The 27,526-nt window shown below is 41.7% G+C and overlaps 1 protein-coding gene and 1 long non-coding RNA gene across 3 annotated transcripts in view; one reads left to right on the plus strand and one right to left on the minus strand.

Moving 5' to 3' along the window:
- Positions 1-27,526, plus strand: part of arfgef1 (ADP-ribosylation factor guanine nucleotide-exchange factor 1 (brefeldin A-inhibited)) — a 52,485-nt gene that overhangs the window by 22,948 nt on the left and 2,011 nt on the right. The window contains exons 5-39 of one of the 2 annotated variants that reach the window (XM_061064590.1): positions 241-420; positions 899-952; positions 2,995-3,379; positions 4,012-4,128; positions 5,206-5,453; positions 5,872-6,005; positions 8,385-8,619; positions 9,631-9,730; positions 10,353-10,492; positions 10,610-10,718; positions 12,752-12,953; positions 13,049-13,160; positions 14,035-14,240; positions 14,363-14,447; positions 14,558-14,723; positions 15,051-15,202; positions 15,293-15,421; positions 15,516-15,674; positions 16,231-16,375; positions 16,518-16,608; positions 16,817-16,857; positions 17,015-17,184; positions 17,955-18,106; positions 19,102-19,274; positions 20,654-20,814; positions 21,117-21,247; positions 21,460-21,589; positions 22,397-22,532; positions 22,965-23,103; positions 23,392-23,464; positions 23,712-23,871; positions 23,968-24,107; positions 24,276-24,447; positions 24,931-25,069; positions 27,237-27,354. In XM_061064590.1, coding sequence (XP_060920573.1) covers positions 241-420; positions 899-952; positions 2,995-3,379; positions 4,012-4,128; positions 5,206-5,453; positions 5,872-6,005; positions 8,385-8,619; positions 9,631-9,730; positions 10,353-10,492; positions 10,610-10,718; positions 12,752-12,953; positions 13,049-13,160; positions 14,035-14,240; positions 14,363-14,447; positions 14,558-14,723; positions 15,051-15,202; positions 15,293-15,421; positions 15,516-15,674; positions 16,231-16,375; positions 16,518-16,608; positions 16,817-16,857; positions 17,015-17,184; positions 17,955-18,106; positions 19,102-19,274; positions 20,654-20,814; positions 21,117-21,247; positions 21,460-21,589; positions 22,397-22,532; positions 22,965-23,103; positions 23,392-23,464; positions 23,712-23,871; positions 23,968-24,107; positions 24,276-24,447; positions 24,931-25,069; positions 27,237-27,354 — 5,184 coding nt within the window. The remainder of the gene's footprint in view (positions 1-240; positions 421-898; positions 953-2,994; positions 3,380-4,011; positions 4,129-5,205; positions 5,454-5,871; positions 6,006-8,384; positions 8,620-9,630; positions 9,731-10,352; positions 10,493-10,609; positions 10,719-12,751; positions 12,954-13,048; positions 13,161-14,034; positions 14,241-14,362; positions 14,448-14,557; positions 14,724-15,050; positions 15,203-15,292; positions 15,422-15,515; positions 15,675-16,230; positions 16,376-16,517; positions 16,609-16,816; positions 16,858-17,014; positions 17,185-17,954; positions 18,107-19,101; positions 19,275-20,653; positions 20,815-21,116; positions 21,248-21,459; positions 21,590-22,396; positions 22,533-22,964; positions 23,104-23,391; positions 23,465-23,711; positions 23,872-23,967; positions 24,108-24,275; positions 24,448-24,930; positions 25,070-27,236; positions 27,355-27,526) is intronic. The other variant, XM_061064591.1, reaches the window with a different exon arrangement.
- LOC132994316 (uncharacterized) lies at positions 26,626-26,914 on the minus strand. The gene is made up of 2 exons (XR_009676649.1): positions 26,777-26,914; positions 26,626-26,692 (listed from the first exon to the last, which is right to left on the minus strand). It is a non-coding gene; the product is annotated as an uncharacterized LOC132994316 (long non-coding RNA).

Below are 27,526 nucleotides of genomic sequence, written 5' to 3' on the forward strand. Positions count from 1 at the left end.
AGGAAAGAATGTGTGAAAAAAAAAAAGGTTTTACATGTGGTGAGGTTACATGTTCAAAATGTTTCCCATGGACCAACAAAAAACTTGACACCAACTTTATTAACTCTACTTTAGAAATGGACCCTTACACTCATAATATGTATGTTTTTGAAGCTGACTTTGTTTTACTGCAGTAACGGAAGATAATGACGAGTTTTGGAGCTAGTAAATCTCACAATTGTTCCGATGTCTTTCTCCCAGGCTCTGTTGACAGCGGTGACCTCCCAGCACATAGAAATCCATGAGGGCACCGTGCTGCAGGCCGTCCGCACATGTTACAACATCTACCTGGCCAGCAAGAACCTCATCAACCAGACCACAGCCAAGGCCACGCTCACCCAGATGCTCAACGTCATTTTTGCACGCATGGAAAATCAAGCAGTATGTCCAACCCTCTTTTCTGCAACCATTCACTTATAACAAAGTTATTGCTTTTTATGTAAAAAAACAAAAAAAAAACACAAAAGTGTGAAAGAGGCAACTTCTTCCTTGAGCTATTCTTTATGAAATTTGACAAAAAAAGCCAAATACTGCCTCTTTTTGGACAAAGAAATCAGCGAGATTGCAAATAAAAAAGTGCTGCAATGAGTTGCCAAAACCTAAAACTATTTTGGACATGGAGTCAAAGTGGATTGTATTATAATGCGAGACATATTAATTGTGGGAAAGCTTTTATGCTTGGTTAACTCAAACCTCATCTTCCTGATTTCAATAAAGATTACTGTTTGCTCTGCGTCCAGTGGGACACTTTAAGGTGTTGCCTTTCAAAACAAAAGCTTGCTCTAATGTCATCTTTTTCTTTTTGAATGACACTTTCCCCCTCCTCACCTGCCTCCCTCCTTTCCTTTTGGACACATAGCTTACAAATCACAAGCTATCTTGGTCTCTGGCCTCCAGAAAGCGTGACCGCCAGGTAAAGAGTGCAGGACTGCCGTGAACTTGCCTGATCAAAACTCTTAAACTCTTCTCTGTGTATCTTGTGTTTGCGCATACAGCTTTCCTCATCCATTCATGCACTCATGCGTTTGCTTTCCTTTGCTCCTACACTGCACAGGAGCAGGTTTTGCTGTGTACCTTTTGCCACCATATGCTTGCTTTGGCTTCCGTTGACTTGCCTACAAATCATTGCGCTTTCCCCGCACACCGATTTACATCTTAGTTTACATCCACACCTGGGCGTGGTGAATGTTTTATCGCAGGCCAGCTATGCCTGTCTCATTCCTGACAGCTTTGTGTTCTGTTTTTTTTTTTTTCCTCCAAAGGCTTAATATAGTTCTCTCAGAACAATGAGCGACTGGCATTGAGTCAGACACAGTTGGAGAAATAGAAAGAAGCAGTCAGGGGTGGAGACAGAGAGACAAGGCAGACTTTGAGGCAGAGCCCTATTGTTGTGTTGTGCTGCTGCACGGGGAGATCCACTTTGTGTGTTTGTGTGTTGGAGATGTGTCCCCCTGACTGCAGCTCAGCATGGTGTGATCACACACACACACACACACACACACACACACACACACACACACACACACACCTCACTCAGCTTCAGCCCTCACCATCCGACTGAGGTGGCATTTAAGTAATGAGCTTAGTTTGTTTGTCCCCTCCAGCCGAGGTCATTGTCTGTCCTGCTAAATATTCAATACTAATGGTTTCATTTAGGATGCTGTGTCATTCAATTTATTGCTTAGTTGAAATGTGACAACAGCAGCAGGCTTCTTAAATGAGAGTAAAACAGCTGGTGGAAGGCTGGTTTGAAAATCAAGGCATTAATTATCAAGGCTTTAATGAAAGAAGCTTGTTTAAAAATTAGGCCTGAAATCCCGTTTTTGTTTCCCATGTCAGAGAAAAAGAAAGAAGAAACAGATTAAATGATCACTGACACAATCACTGGATGTTCCTGGCAGAGTTATATGGTTAATTCAAATTTGAAATACAAAGCTAGTCTGCTGTTGACAGAAGGACCATCATCTATCACCCCTGTTCTGTAAACGTGTCACAAATGTGTTTATATTTCCATCTGTACCCTCCTGTCTCTCTTAAGTCACCGTGCTTCTCCCTCTACAAGTCACTTGAGTTTATAATTTGTTGTCTTCAACATGTATGCCTGACAAATAGACAAATGCACCTGCTTTGAAATGCACACTGGGCTGTTGTTAGTCTGGCTTGGCTGAGAGAATTTCCACTGCCTGTAACTGTATGCTCTCTCCTTTTTTTTTGGAACTTGTATTGGTGTTTTCTGTGAAATAGTTAAGTGTGAACCATCAACAAGTTTTAATCATGCTCCAAAAAAACCCCACATTTACTGTTGCTTTAAAGTAAACTATGAAATGATATAAACATCACATATCTAATGAGCTGCAGCCGTATGAAACTGCCTTGTGACCCACTTCCAGCTCATGCAACACTTTCCAGCGCTCCATATCGGAAGCAGTGGTAACGCATGTCAGCCATGACACATCAGCCAGAACATGGCTGTAAGAGCCATTTTCCATCAGAAATGTAGTTTTCTGCCACTGCTGGACTGAAATAGAAACCAGCATGAATCGATTACACCAAGTTTGTCTCGTAGTTGTTTTAGTCGCATGTCTTACTTCTCAGTGAGCTGCGTTTTCATTTATGTTTCCATAATGTACGCTCACACACTGTAGGTGTTAGAAATAACATGAACTCTTGCTTTCTGCCGAGACATCTGGAAGTGTTAAACTCTTTTTTTTTTCACACTTTATGGATCTAGACAGGTTGAACAAACTTGTAATTGCTGTTTTGAGATTATTAAAATGGTCCTAACCTGTCTTTTTCTGTGTATGTGTGTGTATGTGTGTGTTGCATGTGCTTGTTCCTTGCATACTTTTTCTGTGTGCTTTCTTTATGCACATGTGTTTTTGTGCTTTTCTTTTTATTTCTTGTTTGTGTGTGTGTGTGTGTGTGTGTGTTTGTGTATCGCCTGCCTGCTCCCAGCTGCAGGAAGCAAAGCAGCTGGAGAGGGAGCGTCACCGGCAGCACTCCCCTGTCACCCAGCACACCGAGCCAGACTCCCCCCAGCTCCAGACTCACATCCACACAACTGCTAAAGGTCCGAGCCAGGAGGCCAACGGGCCTGTCACCCCGACAACTCCGAGCATCAACATCCCATCCACCCCGTCCACTCCCTCAACACCCGCCCTTGAGGGAAGCAGCAGGTCTGTGTGTGAGGAGCAGGAGGAGCAGGAGGAGCAGAGGGAGAGAGAGGAGCAGGAAGAGCAGGGGCCTGTTTACGAGAGTCCAGATCCAGAAAATGGTTCTGATTTCTGCGTGGCTGAAAATGAACAGACGGAAGCGGATCAAGCCACCGCAGCAGCACAGAGTAAGAATTAAATTCTAAATTCTATATTCTTTTTTAAAATCTTGTCTACCAAGAGAAGAAAGACGGGTGCTATAATGAATTGCACTAACAATCTGCCTCTTTTCCCCGTGCCTTAAATCGTTTGAAAAAAGTCTCCCCAAATATTGCCATTTCCTTTTGAACTGACCCTTTAAGTGTTACTGGATCTTCTGCAGCAACACCTTCTTTTAATTAAAGCTATTTTTACACTAAATAAATGGCTAATCAATGTTAAAGCCGATATGTTTTCTGATAAAAAACACCCAGGATTGCAGCAAACATGCTTAATACTCACAATAAAAGATTCCATCTTGTCATTTTTGCAACTCACTCAAAGAAGAGAAACGTGGCTAGAGTTATTGTTTACTGTAGAAAACATTTGATACCACATTCAGCAGTACAGTGCCTCATTCACTGAGAGAGCAGGTGAAGAATATGAAAAGCAGGATTAAAAATAGTCTGTCTGTCATATTTTGAGTTTATGCATGCTGCCCTGGAAAACCCTCCGCTCAGCAGAATGCAGGCTTTGATTGCCCTCTGCACCTTTTAGTCAAAAAAAGTGGATGAGTGAGTTTTTTCTTAAACTGTGTGTGTTTTTTTTTTTTACGATGCAGCAGCCCAGCAGCACCCAGAGGCAGGCGAGGAGGAAGAGGAGACTCCTAACTATGAAGAGAAAGCCCAGGAAATTGTGCAGAGCATTCTTCAGGAGGTGGTCAATACTGTTGCAGGAGGTGAGATGTAAAGAATATGTACATTTAAAATGTGGACATGTTTCTGAAAGGCAGGCAATAGTGCTCTGAGTGTTTGCTTCAATCATTATTACTTTTATTTGTTGACTCGTTTATAAATGTAATTTTGTTTTGGTATCAAAGAATAGATTACTTGTAAAAATTGACCTTAAAGTAACTGTCAAGTGCGTGTACTTGTTGCAGTGAATAAGCAGATGACTGAACAGCAAGTTCAAGTACCACAGCCACAACGTCCTCTCTGCTCTTTGTTCAGGGCAGCTCTCATGAACCCTTTTCATGGTGCTCTCCCTTTATGTGCCGTCTTTGACATTTCAGCGAAATATCAAAATCCTTGCACGAAGGACTTTAGAAAAATTAGCTGTAACACCACAAATTGAATGACCAGCACAATGCAGCTCATCTGTGGATCATGCAAGCATGTTACTCTCCTCCTGTCATTCTTCACTTAGGTGCATTTACTGTATGAAGAGGAGAGAAGTGCACTTAACTAACAAAATATACAAGCTGCACTTCAGTGATATATATTTTAGACTGGTGCACTTGTTGGATATATGAAATGCTCTGCTCTGGGTACGAAATGCTAGAAGGAGACTCTAAACACAGAAATACATCCTCAGTTCCTGGGTAGCTTTGCTATAATTTTAGGTCAAGTCAAGCTCCCTGAAGTCGCTGTAGTTGTTAACGAAAAGAAGGCAAAGAACTCTGTTTTTGTGTGCAGAAGTAAAAAAGAACAATGTTTTTTCTATGTCTGCAAAAAAAGCTTTATTAACTCGTGCACACAAAAATAGTGCTTGGGCATCCTTTTTAAGTGGAATTTTACCCTTGAGCAAAATTGTCTACAAATAGGCTTTAATGGCAGGAAGCAACATTTGGCAGACAATGCACTTTACAGTAGTATCCTCTCTTAACCTGAAGGTTTGGTAAATGCTGCAGAACATGGAATTTGCAAATTTGCTGCTGAATGTTATGTCAAACTCCAAGATAAAGAAAACATGTAGTCCTGATGTTTTAGGAATGTTGAAGTGTCACCCTGTTAATCCATCTCCATTATCACCTCAGGACACTGCTTGGACCCCACAAACCTTTGCTCTGACACCAAAGAGTCCAGTGGGGAGAGCGAGCCTGCAGAGTCGGAGCCGGCTGAAGCGGTGACGGAGGGCACTCAGAGCTCTCTGGAGGACGAGAGCACCCTGGGTAGCGACAGTGAGCATGTCCACGCCAACGGAATCCCCGGCACGCCTATTTCTGCCAGCTTCACCCCCTCGCTTCCTGATGACCGACTGTCTGTCTCGTCCAACGACACTCAGGTAAAAAAAAACAGAGCAGAGTTGTTGCATACTTAAGATAACAAGACATTTACAGTCTACATGTACATTTTGGAAACACTAGTTAGAAACAGCAGAAATCATTTTCATTTTGTTTTTAATGAGTTATGTTGCTGGAGTTCACACGTGTCAAAAATATTATATTCATGTTGATGATGTAACATTTCAGCCCTGCCAAATAGCTATTCTGGCTGAGTCTCAGAAGGAACAAAATACTTTATTTAATCAAAAGGCAAAATAATAATTAATTCTGTCAACACTCATGCTGTGAGGACTACTTATCACTAATCAAGGTTAAACATCGTATAGACCGCAAGGAGTATAATTAGGAGGATGTGGATGAAATAAGACTTTGTTAACTGCTCACTGATTTTTAAAATAATGTTTTGTTCTTCTGTAGGAATCAGGAGGAGCACCCGGGCAGCAACCGGGTGCAAAGTTTTCCCACATCCTCCAGAAAGACGCCTTCCTGGTCTTTCGCTCGCTCTGCAAGCTGTCTATGAAACCGCTGTCAGACGGACCGCCTGATCCCAAGTAAGAGTGAACTCAGTACGGTGTGCAAATATGGGATTTCTGTTTTCTTTGCCTTGTCATTAATTGTTTAGAATTCTATCTTAACATAAATGTAATCTTTTGTTACTTAGTATGTGCACAAAAAGTGAGAGAAATTAATGTTTACAGCGTGGAATAACAATGATAAAGTTACGATGGCTGTGTGGAAGCAGGATGAAGTTAGACGACGGCACATGTCCAGAGGGTTGGACTGGGTTGGCACTGACCCCCCTCCTCCCCCGAAATCTGATTGGCTGCCCCCAATTCCTCAACTATGATTGGCTGTTTGCATTGTCAGACCGGACTTATGTTAAAATCAACTATTTGAATTTTTTACAAATAAGAATACGATAACAAAAATCCAAAAATATACATCATCCAAATGAGAATATTTGAAATTGTAACAGAGATTTGTCATTAACACCTGATAGGCAATTGATGTAACTCACAAACCTGTGAGTTTTTCTAGTTTTTGTTCCTCAAAACAACAATGCATAAAGATCATATTCAGCTTCAAATCTGTCTGTGAAGAACACTTTTTTGGAATATTTTTGTATGCTACTCCAGCTCCTCTGCCCCCCCCCCCTCCCCCCCCTTATCTTCCACTGCTTTGGTTATTATTGTGTGTGAGTGTGTTGGGGGATAAGAATAGACATGAGTCATTCTTTATAATGAGGATAGCTCCAGTGATAGCACTGCTTTTGTGAGAAACGGTGATGAAGAAGACAATGAGGCATCATTCAGCACTTTCTGAATCACTTCCTCATGATTCCCCTTTTAACAGTTTCCTGTTTCAAAGCACCAGAAATGTCGAAAATCTGATTGTGCTATCATTCAATATTTCCTCGGACCATGCCCCTGGTTGGTTGCATTAGAGGCATCTGATTGGCTGGCCCTGAGAGCTGTGAAACAGGATTTCCTGCATCTGGTTTCTGAGTTTAACTCGATTCACACAGCATCTGTAGGCTGACTGAATGTGTTTGCTTACATTTCCATTCATCCAATATTTTATTCTATTATTTTCATGTTGTTGTTGTTTTTTTTTTTTCTTAGAAAAATTGAAGCTCGGACAATTCTTGAATAGGTTTTTTTTTTTTTTTTTTAGTGCAACAGTGTGTTTGTTCCTCTGATGAAGGCCATGTCAATTACCTTGGCTCTGATGTGACAGAAACCTTTTAGCCTTCTAACAAGGCCGTTTCCCTCTCTGTCACACACATTCAACACAGCACACAGGCAGGGAAGCTTCGTTTATATTAAATTATCTATCAGATACGACTTTGTGTTGTCGAGGTGGATCAAAAGGAACACATTTTCTACTAGAGGAATTGTTCTGTGCTTGTTATGAGACATCTGTGATTGTTTGTAGTACAAAATAAATCCTCTGTTGTTGATTCATTTATATATTAAATCCAAAGTAAATATAAAGAGTGTTATATGAAATACTTATTAATGTAGCATTTTTGTCTGGCAACATCAGGCTTTCAACAAAAATAATAAGTTATTGTTATACTGTTTTTATGTTTTTGTATTTCTTTCATATGTTGAATTATGGGTAATGTAGTCTTACAGTAGTTCTTTGACCATTACATATTGTCTGAATTATAATAATTTGATACACATCAGACATTATCTGATTAAATACTTAATTATTCATATTTTTATGCCTGTTTCTTAAACACGCTGTGATACCTTTGTATTTATAAACTGACCATATGAATGCATTATTGCTTTTTTTGACAGAAGTCGTTTTCTTTGGGGAGGGAAAAAAGTAAAACATTTTGGCACTTGCAGCCAGAATCGCATTTTTTGTTGTGCCACATAAATCCCACTTTGTCTGCTCGCCAGAGATGGAAGACACTGCAGAGAGGCAGCCAATCTCAGCATATAAAGTAGCAGAAAGAATGTTTTCTGAGCTCCAGTATTTTAGTCCTTCTGCTGCAGAAACGCAGTTCAGACAAGCAGAGGCTCCACATACAAAAAAAAAAAAAGGCTTTGATTCAGTCGCCCTAGTATTATTTTTTTGATGGCTGTTGAAGGTCTAAACTCTCAGATGGAGAGTGTTCCAGTATGAAGTGGTCTCAGTTTGAATTACACTACTGCTTCTTTGAGGTAAAACTTCTACTACTACTTCAGTTTTAGTGAGACTTTTCATTTTGTCACTGGAAGAATTGAATTCACTGAAATGTTAATGCTCTTTTAGAATGTGTTCATTCAGGAGCCACATTTATTCTTATGGGGTTAGTGTACACAAAACAGTGTCAGATTAAGATGCAGACGTAAACCCTCACCTAGAAATACACACAAACACTTTCTGATCTTTCTCCTCTCCTCTCCTCTCCTCTCCTCTCCCTTCTTCCTCAGGTCCCACGAGCTGCGCTCAAAGGTCCTGTCCCTCCAGCTGCTCCTCTCCATCCTGCAGAACGCTGGGCCCATCTTCAAGACTAATGAGATGTTCATCAACGCCATCAAGCAGTACCTGTGCGTGGCCCTGTCCAAGAACGGCGTCTCCTCCGTGCCAGAGGTCTTCGAACTCTCGCTCTCCATTTTCCTCACCCTGCTCTCTCACTTCAAGACGCACCTCAAGATGCAAATCGAGGTAACGCACAGTTCTTGTGCTTGTCAGGCGATTGAAGGTTTTTAAGTCAACATCTCTGGATAAAGAAAATACAACAACGTCTCTGCTGACAATCTGAGTTTACCTTAATGGGGTGACTAAGATCTCAAAATGTCTCAGCGTTTTTCAGATGGCAGCTTAACTCCTAAAGTCTTTTTTGAAAAACTTCTCATCTACTAAAGCCACTTTCTGCTTCACAACCATCAGATATTTTCACTCAAACGCTTTCAGTATGAAGCAATAAAAGTCGTCCATACTACCAAAAACCACACTTGATCTTTGCTAAATACTGTTCATTTGGCACTCTTTTTTTCTTCTTCATTTATCCCAGCTCTTTTTCAACATGTAATCTGTCAGGGAAAACCTGAGGAACCAGTTGGCACAGCACATTAGCTATATTTTTATATCCACCCACCGCCTCTAGATGGGAAGCAACAGTTTCACACCTTCTCCTGCAGCTATAAGTGTTTCAGGAAAATACCAGGAAACAAATGGCTTGAAGTGCACATTATTCAAGACAAAGGAAGCAAAATATGAAGTGCTGCAGATAACAAGTACAAAAGCAGCCCTGTAGGTCATTCAGTTTCTACCCGTGTGCACTCACAACAAGTTTTAGGTGTGAATTCTTCTGCTTTAAGATGTGAGAATAACAGACACAGTAGTTCTGTTCTGGTCTTTCCCTGTGGAAGAACACCACATCCAGTATTTTCCAACACTGAAACTCTGATACCCTTTTCCAAATGCTGCGGGCAGCTGACAAAGGTGATGAATGTGAGATGTGGTTTCTCACACTGCGCTGTAACATTCCTCCACCTCTGTGCAATAGAGGGTTTCACTTGTGCCTTCTTTCTGCCGCTGATAATTTCTTAATGTGCAAGAGTTGGTTCAAAGTTTGTAATGTAGGACCACCTGCTGTGTCTCCTGAAGGAGAATATCATGTGTTGTGTTGGTCATGCTAAGAGCTAATGGTGTTGTTTCTCACTCTGTCTGCAGGTGTTCTTCAAGGAGATTTTTCTCTACATTCTTGAGACGTCCACGAGCTCCTACGACCACAAGTGGATGGTCATCCAAACCCTCACCAGAATATGTGCAGGTTAGTGTTTAGTGTGAACTGATCAATCCTTATGTGTCACAAATGAGTATTGCTCCTCTGCGGCTGTGGCTCAGTTGTTAGAGTCGGTCATCTCTCAACTGAGAGGTTGGGGGTTCGATCCCCAGCTCCTTCAGCCACGTGTCTGATGTGTCCTTGGGCACTTAACCCCAAGTTGCTCCCGCTACTCCGCACGTATGAATGTGTATGAATGGGATTAGCATATACTGATGGACACTTTAAATAGCTGCCTCTGCCATCAGTGTGTGACTGAGTGTGAATGGGTAGGTGAGACCTGCGGTGTAAAAGCACTTTGAGTAGTAGGAAGACTAGAAAAGCGCTGCACAAGCTCAAGTCCATCTGATATCGATGCAGTAATTGACGGTTGGGAGAGAAGTTCCATACACAGACACATCTGCTGTTTTTCTAAATATTTGTTGGCTAAACACAGTAATATACCTTCATTTTGTAAACGCTCTGATTATTTAGATTGTTCTAATTAACCTCTTATAATGGGTGCTGTTTCCATGCCAGCAGGTCAGCACAGTTTCCTTCGTTTCATACTTTTTTTCACTGACAAACTCCATCTGTGTCCCATCTGTTTCTCTCTCTCTCTCTCTCTCAGATGCCCAGAGCGTGGTGGACATCTACGTGAACTATGATTGTGACTTGAATGCTGCTAACATATTTGAGCGGTTGGTCAATGACCTCTCAAAGATTGCACAGGGTCGTGGGGGCCATGAGCTTGGCACAACACCCGTACAGGTGATACATTTTCTTTACTTTTCCTTGTTTTTTTTCTCCTCCTTTTTTATTACCCCCAAATACGTACAGTTATAGAATTTGAAGACATGTGGATTTTTTTTTTTGTTCATTGTCTAGGAGCTGACACTGAGAAAGAAAGGCCTTGAATGTCTAGTGTCCATCCTGAAATGTATGGTCGAATGGAGTAAAGACCAATATGTCAACCCCAACTCCCAGACAAGCCTTGGTAAGACACTGATGTACAGGAATGTAATTAAGCTGGCAGCTATCAATCCTAAACTAAATGTGATACAAAGTGACCTTTCTGTTCAGTCAAACTCTTCACAATGACCATTTATTTGGTCTTTTAACAAGTGAACTGATAAGAAGCCTGTTGAAATTAAACACATAATTATCTCTAGCTGCTGAATGAGTTTAGCTCAAAGTGAAAGTGTGCAGTAGTTCAGAGGGTTTGGTTAAACTGGATAGAGCTTTTTTATATCCAGATGTGATCAGAGGTGTCTAATGCCCACTTACAAACAGATGGTACCTATTGTTGATGTGCCTACAGTGTTATGTTTTGCTGATTTTGGCCACAAAAACGCTGATTTTTTTTTTTCCCTCTGTGAAAAACTGAACCATTGTTGTTGACGGTATGTGTCAGAGATTAGCCTGTAAAGGTTGCACCTATTCTTTCCTTCAGCAGCAGTTTATCATCCAGGTTAACTGGGGTTAAAGATATAGCTCACATCCGTTGGCACAGCTGCAATCAGTTGCGCGATTGACACTTGGCATTCATCAGGTACGGCTCTGAGAAGGGAGGCAAGCATCCATCAGCTCAGCTCCAGCCGGAGGAGGCAGTGAGATAATGCTCACAGGGTCAGGGTAAAAAAGAGCAAATACCCGAAGCAATGACACCAACATTTTAAACATAAAAGGTGAACTGTGTGTGAATCGGAACCCCTGGGTCTTTGGCACACCAGAGGATTTCTGTTGTTTTCTAAAGGAGGAGCTCAAACTTGGTAAAAGGCTGAACTGTAGAAAGGCTGGAAAGATAAGACAGTGGAAATATCCACCGGCTAGCCCCGGGCTGAGTTGTCAAGGATAGCCAACTGAGTTCACTCAGAGGCATCTAGTAGGATGTAGAATTTTGAATGTTTAATTCACTCTGATGGCTTTGGAGAATTAAGATGATTTTCTGTCTTGTTAGTGGAAGCGCATTAGAGTTAAATCCAAAACAATGAATCATGTAAATGCAATATATCATCTTCACTCTTTGTCTCTTTGTTTTCTCTCTTTTTGTTTGACTTCAAAGCGAGAGCAGGTAAAAATTAGAAGAGAAAGAAGTGTTTGCTAGAAAGTGTTGCTGTGATGAGGATACGTGTTTTCAAGCTTGTTGTGGATTAGAAGGTTTGGTACTTGTTTTGCATTAAATAACATGTGTTTGGTAGAAGATAGTCTGTTATCTAACCCATTAATAGTAACCAAAACTAGGTGTGGATTTAGGTAAACTAATGGTCAAAACCGGTTTGTTAAAATGTCTTTTGAGTTTAGTAATAATTTCAAAGTATTTCACCAGCTGCAACTTTAGATTCATGTCCATCCCTTCCTCTGTGTTCCTCCATTTTCTTCTCTCTGGTCTTTGTAAGCCCAACAAATAGAAGCTCAGCTCATGTTACCGTGACACAGTCCTGAATGTTTTAACGAGTTTCCGATATGTAATCAGACGCCTGGCTGAGAGCTCAGAGTTACAGGGTGGACCTGCTCCAGCAGCTGCAAACAGCAGATCCCAGAGCTTAAGAAACCACCCCGTCAAGTTTTGGCTGCTTCGTCTCTGAGTGCCTGGATCTTTTTAGATATCACCACCTTTTATAAAAATCCTCCCCTCATACCCTGCCTTGCCCTTGCTCTGTGTGAATAAGTGTGTTTTCTGGAGTTTGTTAGGCTTTGGTCTTGTATGCATGTGAGTAATGCCAGTGTGCATCCCCTCCCTGCTTACAACAATCATTAAGAAGCCCTCAGGGTCATTTTGTTCTCCATGTAGCAGTTTCCGCTTTCAATTACTCAAGCTGTTCTCCTGCAGTACAAGATTTAAGTTTGCTTCCTTTTTTTTACTCTCCAGGCCCAGTTTGAGCCAGCGACACACTTTCAATTTAAAAACTCTCACCTTTGTGATGGTTTGAGGCGATTACTTCTTACAGTACAAATAGAAATACTTATTTCCCATCATTTTTCATCCCTTCTGGGTTGTCTCATCTTGTATTTCTTTTTGCTCATCAGGTCAAGAGAAGCCGGTAGAACAGGAGAGCACAGAGACCAAGGCCCCGGAGACCATAAACCGCTATGGGAGCATTAACTCTCTGGACTCCACAGCCTCGTCTGGCATCGGTAGCTACAGCACCCAGATGTCTGGTACTGACAACCCGGAGCAGTTTGAGGTCCTCAAACAGCAGAAAGAGATCATCGAGCAAGGCATTGATCTGTACGTTGTCCACACACATCATTCAAATGTCGTTTCTGTTTCCATTGATACTGAGTAGGCTATAATGTGTGTTTTTGTCTCTGGGTTCTATAAAGGTTCAACAAGAAACCAAAGAGAGGAATCCAGTACCTTCAAGAGCAAGGCATGCTGGGTACAACCCCAGAGGATCTTGCGCAGTTCTTGCACCAGGAAGAGAGGCTTGATTCGGTAACACATCACCCCTTTTTCATTACATGCCTTAGCTATAACAGACTAAAAGACCTAATTGATTGTATTACTTCATTTATCTCAGTTTTCTAGTAAGACATTAATTCATATAAATATAATATCGAGGCTATACCTTTGTGCCAGGTTGAGATTTTATGTCTTCGATCTAAGAAATGATTCCTAAACCAAAAATGTGGGTCTTGTAGTCTGCATTAAGACAGCATGTTCAACTTTATCTGATTTGTTAGTTGAGTCTTCAATAGAATTAGTGACTAGAAACTAAAAAGCATCAACATTCTTGGCAAACAAACAAACTCTGCTCTTCACTTCTTGGTATCAGCCTTTCAAAACCACAAAGGAAACACACGATAACCTTATTTCTGTCCAACAACATAAAACAGCAACCCTGGCCACTCTAAACCCGAGCCCTACAAGCAGAGTAAATGTTTACTCTAATGAGCAGCACTCTGCTTTGATTGGACAACTTCAAGGGTGGCTGTGCGTTGCGGTAATCAACATTAAAGAGCTTTCATAGAATCTTGTTAGAAAGGAGGGCCCTTAGATGTAGTGGCATTGAAACACTGTTGAAAGAATGAAAGTCTAACATGTATTTAGTTAATCCACATGAGAACAGCTTCTAGTGGAAGGTATACATGGTGAAAAGACAGACAGAACTATAAGCTGCTCTTTACACAAAATCAATTTTCTGCCTTTTTACGAGAGAAGCGCTTGTGAAAAAGTTGAGTTCTTACTTAGTTTCAACCAGTTTTTAAGCAAAAGCATGTCCTTTAGATGTTTTAGCAGGATTAAACACTTGTCTATTTTCATGTTACATAGCAGTATTTTAGAATAAGTTTCACCTCCTCTCTCTTAGACTCAAGTGGGAGAATTCCTCGGGGATAATGACCGGTTCAACAAAGAGGTGATGTACGCATACGTAGATCAAATGGACTTCCAGGGCAAAGACTTTGTTTCTGCACTACGCATGTTCCTGGAGGGTTTTCGACTCCCTGGAGAGGCCCAGAAGATCGACCGGCTCATGGAGAAATTTGCAGCAAGATACCTTGAATGCAACCAGGGGTGAGTTTACATCACTTGTCTGGAGATTCTGACAATAGAAGAGCTGAATTTGAGTTTTTGTGGCTGTTTTATTAATATGTATTCCTTGTCTTCCTACCCTCCCCTTCCCCTCATTTTTTCAGGCAAACACTATTTGCAAGTGCTGACACAGCGTACGTCCTTGCCTACTCAATCATTATGTTGACAACAGACCTTCATAGTCCACAGGTAAGCACTACACCTCAGCAAGGCAGCGGCCTTATGAGAACGTGTTATTGCAGCTGTCATTCCCTCAGACCAGCAGCTTTTGACCCGTATCCTTGTTGTTGTCTCCAAAGGTGAAGAATAAGATGACAAAAGAGCAATACATCAAGATGAACCGCGGCATCAACGACAGCAAAGACCTACCTGAGGAATACCTCTCAGCCATCTATGACGAGATTGCGGGGAAAAAGATCGCCATGAAGGAGACGAAAGAGCTCACCATGAAATCCAATAAGCAGAGTGAGTCTCTCGAGTATGAGATGTCTCTGATATGTAAGAAAATAGTAAGATGGAAGTTTTAACAGCATCACCAGCATAGAAATTAAACACAGATTTTAGCCTGTGCTGTTTGTGACATTTTATCTAATCAGTAAATAAAAATGGGCCTATGACTGAACCTTGGGGGATACCTTTATGAAATGTATCTGTGGTTCACCCTTAAACCGTGTATTTCTAGTGAGATGTTTTTTCAAGCCATCCTTCTGCATGGCCTGAAATGCAAATAGTGTTTTTGTTTATTTATATAAAGCTAAGTATGTATTTGGTAAATTTGGTTTTCTGGTTCAGGTGTGGCCAGTGAGAAGCAGAGACGTCTGCTTTACAACGTGGAGATGGAGCAGATGGCAAAGACGGCAAAAGCTCTGATGGAGGCCGTGAGCCACGTCCAGGCTCCCTTCACCAGTGCCACACATCTTGAACACGTCAGGCCCATGTTCAAGGTAGCACAAGCCGACAGAGACACACAAAGACATACAATATACTGTACAGTTTGACTTACATGTTATCAACCTCATCTCTTTGTTCTTCAGCTGGCATGGACTCCCTTCCTGGCTGCTTTTAGCGTTGGGCTTCAGGACTGTGATGACACTGAGGTGGCCTCACTGTGTCTGGAGGGAATCCGCTTTGCCATCAGGATTGCATGCATCTTCTCCATCCAGGTACTGCAGTCCGAACTGAGGGATTAGTGTATCAATTTATTTATTGGCGCAAACCATCTTGACACACTGCCTTGTCTTTTTGTCTCTGCAACAGTTGGAGAGAGATGCATATGTGCAGGCCCTGGCGAGGTTCACTCTGCTGACCGCCAGCTCTGGCATCTCAGAAATGAAGCAGAAGAACATCGACACCATCAAGACCCTCATCACTGTTGCACACACTGACGGCAACTACCTGGGCAACTCCTGGCATGAGGTTTTCTACTCTCTTTTCTGTTAAAAACTGTCTTCCTCACAAAACTGTGTACTATATAAACTCATTGTATCCCCTTTCCTCATATCTTCCTTCACCAATTTAAACAGTCAGCCACAATTGGCTCAATTTCCCATTGGACATATGTTTGAGTTTTTTTTAACATCTAAGAGTTGTTAGAAACAACATGAAACAAACTAGTGCAGCCTCCTGTGGGTTATAACTTCAAAAACCTAAAAACTATTTTGTTCATAACCTGAAGCATATGTTTCCCTTAAAACAAGCAGTAAACATTTTTTCTATGGCTACCTAAAATAGATTGATTTCCAGTGTTTTCCTGGGAGTGCATTGGTATTGCATTTAAGGATTCTGCAGTCAGAAGCCTTTTTGTGTATTTTATAGGAACCAGTTGGACCTCACCTATCAGACAGGAGTAGCAGTATTCATCCACCGTCCTGTCTAAATGTTTTGCTTTGTCCATTTCTATTAATTCACATATTACATTTTGAATCTAAACATGGCCCTGTCTTGTCCCTTCTTCTTCTTCTTCTTCTCTCAGATCATGAAGTGCATCAGTCAGCTGGAGCTGGCTCAGCTGATCGGTACAGGGGTGAAAGCACGCTACATCTCAGGGACGGTGCGGAGTAAAGAAGGCTTTATTACAAGTACGAAGGAGCAGAGCAACGACGAGTACCTCGGTTTAGGTCAGCTCCAGCTATTAAACACACATTGTCACAGCTTTTTTCTTTTTATAATTCGCAAGCTGTTTTTGTGTACACACTTTGACTGTAAAACATTTCCTATAACTGACGTTTGACATGTAATCCTCTCTGCTTTGCGCTGTAGTTGGAGGGACAGTGGACAGAAAGCAGATTTTGAGCATTCAGGAGTCCATCGGAGAAACAAGCTCTCAGAGTGTGGTGGTGGCTGTGGACAGGTACAACAGTCATCCTGAAGTGAAAAGAAAAAAAACATATAGATTGTCAATAGATTGGCATCTCAGTGCAGCACACCTAGTCATATTGAATAAACTAATATGCTGGTCTTATTGTTCTTCCCCTCTCTCTTTCTTCTTGATAAATATGCAAATGCATGCTGTCTCACATCTTACCTTCTAATTACTGTCACATATTTTTCTGCTGCAGGATATTCACTGGTTCTACTAGACTGGACGGTAACGCAATAGGTGAGTCAAGCTTCACGCTGTGTTCTTCTCATTGCTCCAAGGACAGGTACATTTCAGCTATTTCTGATCGCTATGAGTCACTTTGGCCGTACTAAGCACCCTTTCTTTGCTCTATTGCAAACATCTTGTCTGTATTTTTGTTTGTTTTTTTATGCAGTTGATTTTGTGCGCTGGCTGTGTGCTGTGTCCATGGATGAGCTGGCCTCGCCCACACACCCACGTATGTTCAGCCTGCAAAAAATAGTCGAGATTTCCTATTACAACATGGGCCGCATCAGGCTGCAGTGGTCGAGGATCTGGGAGGTTATTGGTGACCACTTTAACAAGGTGGGTGAGGACTACATGGAACTGAAACATTTTTAATACATATATACAGTTTAGTTCTGCTGTGGAGAAAGAAATTGTCCTGGACATTTTGTTAAACTTCTTGAGTTTGTAAAACACTGAGGGGGGAATTCACTAAGAAAAAATTGAGGCCCAAAACAGCTCCATGAATTGCACATCAACTTGACATACACTCTCACTGAGCGCGTCTGTTTGCACCGACAGTTTATGCAACAGGGTTAATTTGCATAGAAAGGGTCAAAGTGCCCCAAACAAATGCATAAAGGCTCATTACAATATGGGCACAAAGACCCTATTTGCTCTGAAGCCCATTTATGGGTGCATTTAACCCTTTGTGTGGGCTTTGTGGGTTAGACGGTGTTCTCTTTTTCACAGGTTTAGCGGGCACCAAAAGTGCTTCCTTCTGTGAATCAGGCCCTGAGTGAGATGCAGAGAAGTGTTGATTTCTGTCACTCTTTCTGTTTTACTGAAGGCTGATTTCACTCACTGACAAAAATAGTTTCAGGGAAAGGTTTTTACTAGCTAAGTATCCAAAGACAAATGTCTCACTGAAGCTTTTCCTTGAGTAGCTACAAACTGGGTTTGGAGTGTGTAATGCTCATGACCTACATTTATCATGTAGAAAGTAGATAAAACACCTGCCAAAAGTTGACTTTTGAATTTGAATTTGTTGCATTCAAGAAACGTGTCATAGAAGAATTGTTAAAAAAAATGGTGTGCTTTTGCTGAAGTGTGTTTTTCTTTCCGTACAGGTTGGCTGTAACACAAATGAAGACGTGGCGATCTTCGCCGTGGACTCTCTCCGGCAGCTGTCCATGAAATTCCTGGAGAAGGGAGAGTTGGCCAACTTTAGATTCCAGAAAGACTTTCTTAGGCCTTTTGAGCACATCATGAAAAAGAATAGGTAAAAGGACAAGTATCTCTGAATAATGTTTCCTCTACGATGTAAAGCTGTAGCACTGTAATTCTGAGCAGTTTCTTTCATAGCTGCAGCCTCTCCACCTCTGTCGAAACTCATTTGTTCAGTCTGCCTCCTTCTTTCTGCCTTTCTCTCTTCTTTCTTTGTCTTTTTTAAAGCCATGAGTAAGCAGTTGTTTGTTTTTTTCCCCCAGAAAAGCAACATGCAAACATTTGACTGACCCATTTCAGTCTGTTTGCGTTACGCCTTTCAGTGTATTCAGCCTTTATCTCCACTTGCTCCTTCCTAGCCAATCTTCGCAGAATTCAAATAGCTATCCTTTTTAAATCAGTGTGATTTTGACTCATGCAAATGTACGCATGCAGCAGGTCAAAAGATAACTGTTTTACTGCAGCATCCTTTTTCATTCATGTGAAAGAGGAGTAGCAGTGTACGTATAAATCTGCCCACTGATTGAACAGGCTGAGAGGAGATGGCAGGCAGCCATGTAAACCCTGCAGCGCTGTGTGTCCATTAGACTCTCTCATGCTGCCCTCCTCTGTGCTAGTGTGTCTATCTGTGTGTGTGTGTGCAATGCTAAGTGGAGGAAGAGTTTTTCTCTCATTCATGTCTACAGAGTAATTAGGAGAGCTCTTCACTATGGCAACAGTTGCTGTAAAAACCTATCGTGCAGAGAAGAGCCAAAGCTGTAAGAATGAATCTGACTAAGAATGAGATGGAGGATGATATTAAAAAGCTTTTTAGGATAATTGACATCAATGAAGAGGTGAATTTCCTTCCTTTTAATTGATTGACTCTTATACTTGACTCAGAGAGCTACGCTGTGTCGTACACAGGCGAGCAACATCTTGGATCATCTTTTCTTCTTGTCTCTTTCTTGTGCTTCTTCGTTTATGCTTCTGCCCTTTGCTCTTTGGTTTTACGTCCCTTTTTTTCCTAATTTTTCTGTTGTCCTCCTCCTCCTTTATTCTTCGTTCCAGGTCTCCCACCATCAGAGACATGGTGGTGCGCTGTATAGCCCAAATGGTTAACTCCCAGGCGGCAAACATCCGCTCAGGCTGGAAGAACATCTTCTCCGTCTTCCACCTGGCTGCTTCTGACCAGGATGAGAGCATTGTAGAGCTGGCCTTCCAGACCACTGGTCACATCGTCAGTAAGTAAAACCACAATACACAGACACCGGAGATTTAAGGATGTAACAACTAACCCCTCTGGAAATAGACCTCCCATGGGTGGCCACATGAGACGGCTTGTGGTATGAGCATGTTGAAATCTATGTGAAATAAAATGGATCATACTCAAAGCCCTCACTTCCTACGCAGCAAAAAGTTGAGGCTTCCTTTCTCTCTTGCCCTCATGTTGGGTGATCGTTTATGATAATTGCATTTCATTCACTTGTGTGTGCAAAGAAGTCATTCCCATTGGTAATAGTTATTGTCAAAATACAGTTTAGATGTATCTAAAAACAAAAAAGCTATAACATAACTTTAATAGCATAAATACCTTCAAAGGTTATATTGTATTTGAGAATACTGGAAGAAAAGAATATTGATATGACATCACCATAAACAAAAACTTCAATTCAGGTATTTTCTCTATTGCAATTGAAACTCAAAAAATGTCTTCTCGCTCATTCTTCACTTAATTAGCTTTTGATTTTTGTTTTTCATTTATAAGATAAGATAAGATAAGGTATACTTTATTCATCCCAGCAGGGAAATGTAGGTGTTCCAGCAGCAAGCATACATACAAACACACAACACAACACATATATACATACATATCCCACCCATACAACAAAACATGAGCCCACAATATAGTTTGATATATGATATATGCAACTCAGGCTAAAGTTTAAAAGTTTAAATGTCTCCTGTCCTTACTTAAAGGGGAGTCGTTATAAAGTTCAATTGCAGTAGGTAAAAAAGTATTTTTAAAATCTGTCCTTTTTGCATCTTAGCTGCCGTAGCCTCCCACTAAAAACACTCTTTTGTTCACACACGAGATTGTGTAAGGGATGCATGTTATTGTCCATGATGTTCAACAGTTTCTGTATCATCCTTCTCCCCATCACCACCTCCAGGGGCTCCACAGCGAGTCCCCAGCACAGAGCCAGCCCTCCTAATCAGCTTGTTAAGCTTTTTGGAGTCACAAGCCCTGATGCTGCTGCCCCAACAGACGGCTGCAAAGAAAATGGCACTTGCCACAACAGTCTGATTAAAAACAAAACAAACACATTTTTAAAACTTGTATACATAATTTATGCTTCTAAACTTAAATTACCTGTAACATAACTTAGAATAGATTAATAAGATATGCATTAGAAATGGCTCCAATAAATGATATCACACTCAGCCATAATAACTGAAAAGACGAGGTCCATCCTGTTCTGTTGCTGAGCTCTAAAGGTTTTTTGACATTTTGTCGTTCAGCTTACATTTCTACCAATCTTTTCCCCTTCATCAATCTTTATCTCCCTCCATTCACCCCTCTGTTATTCTGCCTTCTTCCCCCTCTCTCTCCGTCTCCCAGCGAATGTATTTGAAAAGCACTTTGCGGCCACCATCGACTCCTTCCAGGACGCCGTTAAGTGTTTGTCCGAGTTCGCCTGTAATGCCTCCTTCCCCGACACCAGCATGGAAGCCATCCGTCTCATCCGACACTGCGCCAAATACGTGTCAGAGAGGCCACAGGTCAGTACCAGGCCTTGCTTTGGTTTAAAGTGTTCTACATTAGAAGTGGTGAAACTAGGCATCACATTTTATAGGGAGTGAATATTGTTGACAGAATACATGTGTGTCTGGAGAAAGGCTTTGGCAAATGCTTTCTACATCATTAAGAGGAGAATGTGTGCATCAGGAGAGCATGACAGACTGTGTGTGGGTATCGTGCTTATAAGACACACTCATATCATTCATAGAAATGTGTATTATTGCTCAGTAGTGAAAATTCTCCCTTGAGGCAGATGGTACAGTGGCTCTTTTTTCTCTGGCAGGCCTTCAAAGATTACACCAGTGATGACATGAATGTAGCGCCTGAGGACCGTGTGTGGGTGCGGGGGTGGTTCCCCATCCTTTTCGAGCTCTCCTGCATCATCAACAGGTGTAAGCTGGATGTCAGGACCAGGTAGGAGGGACTTACTTTAAGCCTTGTATTGATAGGCTTAGATGGTTGGCATCATTAAAGGGTAAAAGAAAGACATTTTAACACGTTTTTTTTCTTGTTGCACATCCAACGCAGGCAAGAAAAAAAAGACTTAAAGCATGTGGTAAAAAAGCAAATGTCAGCTATAGCAACAAGAAAAGGCCAAATCTGTGTGTGTGTGTGTTTTTCCCCAGGGGGCTGACGGTGATGTTTGAAGTGATGAAGACATACGGGCACACTTTTGAGAAACACTGGTGGCAAGACCTGTTCAGAATCGTCTTCAGGATCTTTGACAACATGAAGCTGCCTGAACAACAGACTGAGGTACATAAAATCCTCCTTTAACAGCTGTTTCTTACCTCGTATCTGTGTGGAATTCAAAGTACTGCTAACGTTTCAGTGCAGTGGCTGAATGTAAAGATGGACGACATGTCTCAACCTCCATTTGTTGTACCAAAGTGGCGCCTAAAAACGGGATGAGGGGTTGCCGGCATGCCATGCCGGTGACGTCATTTGTAGCCAGAGTTGCGCAGTAGACTTCCACGGTCTCTTTTCCGTTCAGCTCCTTCTGCGAACACAAACATGCATTTAACTTTCTGATCCCTCAGGGGGTATTGTGTCTGTTTGATGCGGACACATGGTTATTGAAAGGTCAATGACTCTTGTGTGTTTGGTACAACTCCCCCTGCTGTTCCACCTCTACCCATCCAATCCAGCACACACAGCGCTGCAGAGGGCCACATTATTATTAATTACTATGGCAGCATAGCCCTTTTTATGGCATCAAATAACTTATTTAAGCTATTCCTCTCAGAAAAAATGAACACTTTGGTGTTAATAAGTCATAAAGCAAACTTTAATGACAGAAGCCATGTTTGAGAAACTTGAATTTGAGGTGTATTTTTGTTTTAAAGTTTGATCCATGTCCTATCTGCAAGCATGGAAGAGGCTGGGTTTCCTGAGCTTGACTGAAGCCAGCTAGTCGAGGGCCCTCTAAAATTATTGGCTTCACTTTAAGCAAGCATCCATTCTCTTGGGTATGAATAGTTGTTGTAGATAAATGTCTGAGCTATTGTTTTATAGTTTCCATAGATTCAAAAATGTCTAACACAGCTTGTTTTGATCCCTCAGAAAGCAGAGTGGATGACCACAACCTGTAACCATGCACTTTATGCCATCTGTGATGTCTTCACTCAATACTTTGAGTCCCTCAGTGACGTCCTGCTGGATGATATTCTGGCTCAGCTCTACTGGTGTGTGCAACAAGGTGAGAACGCTGCCTTCTATCTAAAGATCTTTTTGGTTGGTTTTTTTTCTGTCCAGTGTTAGGGTCAAGATTTTCACACAAAGACGTTAAATGGGATTCGCTTTTGATGTAGGTTATGGCAGGCAAAATAATAAGAGGTATGAGGGGTGTTGCTAGCATTAGCAATGCTCTTAGCTCTGCTTCAGTGACAATAAAAGGGATTCCCTCTTTCAGCTTTTGTAACATCATCAAATTCATAAAAAGACAAAGGTTCAGCAGATAATCAATGATCTTTTATAGGTTTTTTGGGTTATTTTTGAAGTATAGCAGAATTCTTAGCAGACTTAGAATCTTAATACCTTTTAACTCTTTTAATGAACACTTCGCTGGTCTTCTTCTCCCTTTTCCCCCTCCTCCTCCTCCTCCTCCTCCTCGTCATCTGTGCCCCTGTAGATAATGAGCAGCTTGCCCGTTCGGGCACAAACTGTCTGGAGAATGTGGTCATCCTGAATGGAGAGAAATTCTCTCCAGAGACCTGGGACAAGACATGTAACTGCATGCTGGACATCTTCAAGACTACCATCCCACATGCGTAAGCTGCTGCACCTTTTTTTTACCACCTTCTTTTCAAAGAAAGAAAACAATCTTTTAAAGTAAGAATTGATGGAACATGCTGTGTAAAATTGATCCAGATTTGTTTTCTAATGCCACTGACATTTATAGAACTTTGAATATTTATCAACAAAGACTTTGACTAAATGCAGGCTTTGTAAGGCATGACGGATTTTCTAGCTCCCATGATTTTCTAGCCTGGAAGTTGTAATTGGTTTGTTATTCTGTCCAGGACTGAATGTGATTCACTGAGTAAACTGTTTTTCAGGCTGTTAACATGGAGACCAGCTGGAGCAGACGGAGAACACTTGACAACACAGAGCCTGTCAGACAAACAGCTGGTGAGGAAATACACAACTCTTGTGTTTGAGTGTGAAAGAATCATTTATTTTGGTAGCATAAGGTCTTTGTCATATTTATTCCATTCTGTTTGCAAATCACACCTCTTTTGAGATTTTGTTTCAAGGGATAAAAAAAAATCGTTCAGTTTATTTCCTATACCAAATCCATGTTCTTATACTGTGTTTGTCTAATTTGAAGTTCTTTGTATGTAAAGTCTTGCAGTGACTTTTTGCACTCTCCTTGCAGGACTCCATTTCCCAGAAGTCAGTGGATATTCAGTCCCGCTCTGATGACCAGCACTCCATCAGCAGTGCAGACAGAGTCGCTTCTGAGAGCCGTCGACAGAGTCAGTTCAGCTCAGCCTCAGGCATGTTAGAGGACGGCTCCAGGAGCAGAACCCCAACAAGTAGGCCTGCCACTCTACTGAAAGACTGACTGTGTGTGTGTGTGTGTGTGTGTGTGTGTGTGTGTTCTGATGGACATCTGTCTGTTTGTCCCACAGAGGTCCAGGAGCAGCGTTTATTCTCCTCTCTGCTGATAAAGTGTGTGGTGCAGCTCGAGCTCATCCAGACGATTGATAACATCGTGTTTTTTCCTGCCACCAGTAAGAAGGAAGATGCTGAGAATTTTGCTGCAGCTCAGGTGCAAACACAACAACATTTTATTTTGTGTATTTACATAATCATTTGTCACTGGCTTATTGCTAAAGCTTTAAAAGCTAACCCGCCTTTAAATATATTTCAGTACTTTGTATTGATGTTATCTAAGCTGATAATCTGTGTCTAATGTCTGATGTGTGTGTGTGTGAAGCGGGATGCTGCATATGTGGCAGACATCCCAGTGGAGACCCAGGACCATGGCATGTATCACTACCTGACCTCCGAGCAGCTCTTTAAGCTGTTAGACTGCCTGCTGGAGTCACACGGCTTCGCCAAGGCCTTCAACTCAAACAACGAGCAGAGGACCTTACTGTGGAAAGCAGGTAGGGCAAAAAAAAAATCACATCTGCTTGTCTTGTGTTTCTGTTTGTGAAGCTAGAAGCTGGGTTACCTGAGACTTCCACCAGATGCTTGTGCGTTGCGTGTCAGCTCCGCTACTGTACAGCTCCGTGCTCCCGGTCAACATCCAAAGGCCCACTCAATTTGCCCGTATTGCAAATTGATGCGACCAGTTCAGGCATCCAGCTAAAATAGAAGCCTTGGGTATCTGCTGCAGAAGACTGCTGGAGCTGAGACGCAGCGCAGTGAAGCCAGTGGAAGCACACACATTGAATATAGTGAAACCTATATGAAACAGACCAAACATACATTTGGTGGAATTTAGGAGTTAGTCTGTGATTAGCACTTGTCCTCATGCAGTGTTGCTTCTTGGGGCAGTGTGGAGGAGAACGCATCATAAGGGAAAGATTTGAAAGGTCTGTGAGTGACTGTAACTGTGTGTATCCTTATGTTTGTGTTCATTCAAGGTTTCAAAGGAAAGTCGAAGCCCAACCTGTTAAAGCAGGAGACCAGCAGCCTGGCGTGCGGCTTGCGCATCCTTTTTCGCATGTACACAGACAAGAGTCGGCAGGACGCCTGGGAGGAGGTCCAGAGGCGGCTGCTCAAGTAAGAAATGCACGTCACACATTCATATCCGGCTGATCCTTCAGCAGTAATGGACCCTAAGAATTATACCTGACTCAGCTGTCTCCACTGATACACATTATGATTTGTAGATGCCCCATTAAGTGCCCTAGTGGAGTGCACATTAAGGTTGAGTTCTGATCGCATTAGCGCAGGTTTTTATCCCACCAGGACTGTTTTCTACGTGTCATCCTGTCCGAATTCCCCAAAATGAAATGAGAAAACAGTCATTTGTCAACAGAGATAACCTTCTTTCCATATCGTTCGGACACTCGTGATCACATTAAACCCACAGTCTCCACATGACTCTACCACAGTCAGCCCACAGAAAATGACTGAAGTGCACAGTGAATCATTTATCAGTCACCTCCACATTCACAGGATTAGCAAGTGTAAACTCCTTTAACAGGTTAAACTAATGATCCATATCTTTTTTTTTTTATTTGTTTCAGTCTGGCTTATTTGATCCCACTAGTGATGCCATCTGCATTCTCACCTGATAACTGATCATCTTCTTAGAGTGCACTATTCTGTCTTTTCTTTCAATTTGTTACCTCTATTAAAAAGTGCTTTCCATTAAAGCATTCATATTTCTTATTATAAAAAGATTGAATGGCAGAAACGGTTATGAAAATGGTTTCCGTTCAATATGCCTGAACAGAACCTCACTTGAATGTGAACGTTTAAATTGACTTAATACGTAAAGTGGTGCATGGGGGCAGAGTGAGTTTGTACATTTTTATTTATGATGCTTGATAACTTTTAGAAGAAAGAAAAAAGAAGAATAAAACTGCAATAAAAAGATCATTTTAATAATCCTGAGGGCAGTTTGAAGTTATAGAAGATAATTCTATTCTCCCTTTTACAAAAATCCTGCAGAATCAATCAACGCCTTATCAAGCATGTTTTTGCCGATCGGCTGCAAAACTAATTCTGGTCTATTAGTTCACTCCCCCCCCTTAGTCTGTATGTGCGTGTCAGCACATGAATATGTTCTCTGACCTAAGAGGCATTTTTTTCTCGTTAAACTACGGTTAGGCCAACACGTCTCGCGCACATTCACCATCACTCTCTCCGATGTGTTAATATAGAAATCACACTTCCTCGGGCAGAACTGTCAGTGCCGACCTCAGAGGGAGGAGAATACAGTGTGAGGACAGGAGCGGGAGGAGTTTGATTTGATGTCACACAGCGTGCTCAGCTCGGCAGTTCTTTGAAACTGACGTTGTGTGCTGTAGAGATCCAAAGGAATGATCGCTCTGATGTTTTATTGTTCAGTCAGCACTGCTGTCATCGCAAGCGTTTTTATTCAGTGTCGCACACGCAGCCGTCATCCCCTTTCTCTTCCAGCAGCCTCGCCCTGGAATTGATGATGATACCAAGATTAAGCTGAACAATTGGCTATCTGTGCTGCTTGCATTCATTATTAGAGAGAAGATTAGAAAGGAGAGAAGGAGGTGGAGGAAGTGCCTGCATCATGCAATTAGCACAGAAATCTTTTTTAATGGAGACATTATGTGTCATGATGCTTGTTTGTCTTTCCTTTTTTTTTCTCAAGCATATGTCATCCTGTCATCCATGAGGAAAAAAAGGCACACATTTATTCTTAAATTACACACACACACACACTTAGACATACACACACACACACTTAGACATACACACACACACACACACACACACACACACACACACACACACACACACACTTAGACATACACACACACACTTTATCAGAGACTCTGTGCCAGGGTTGATTAGTGCAGGGTGCAAAAGCAGATTTTGGTGAGGTCAAAGGAGGGCCTCAGGGTCGGTGGAGATGGATCAGAGGTTGCATCTGTTGTCTTCCAGCTCAAACTGTGAGGAATAAATGTTTTAATTATGTTTGTTATAGCCTCAGTCAGTGGCTTTAATTAGCAGTTACTGAGCCAAAACCGTTATCATCATCATCACGATACGGGTGAGTTTGTATTTGCTAAACAAAGCAGGGAGGCAGATGCTTTGTTGCAGCTATCGTTCACAGAATAATGAGGCTTCTTAAGTGGATGTATTTTTAATTCTGTGTTTTAAAGTTTTTGTTTTTTGTGTGTTCAGTGTTCATTTACTGACATTTCTAAATAGCTTCTTTCTGCATGTTCCTCTCCTGCAGTGTATGCAGTGAGGCTGTAGCGTACTTCTTGGCTCTGACCTCAGAGAGCCACAGAGAGGCCTGGACCAACCTGCTGCTGCTCTTCCTCACCAAGGTGCTGAAGATCAGCGATGAAAGGGTGAGGAACTGACACACTTCACAACACCTCTACTGGCTGGGCAGAACCCCAGGCACACAAATTAAAAAAAACAATGGCTGATGTCCAAGAATAAGAGATGTCATTATTTTCTTCATCTAAACACTTTAGAAGTAAACTAACAAGCCAAACAAGCCCTTAATTTACCTCAACC

The sequence above is a fragment of the Labrus mixtus genome, chromosome 19 (assembly GCF_963584025.1).
Source record: "Labrus mixtus chromosome 19, fLabMix1.1, whole genome shotgun sequence".
Taxonomy (NCBI): Eukaryota; Metazoa; Chordata; class Actinopteri; order Labriformes; family Labridae; genus Labrus; species Labrus mixtus.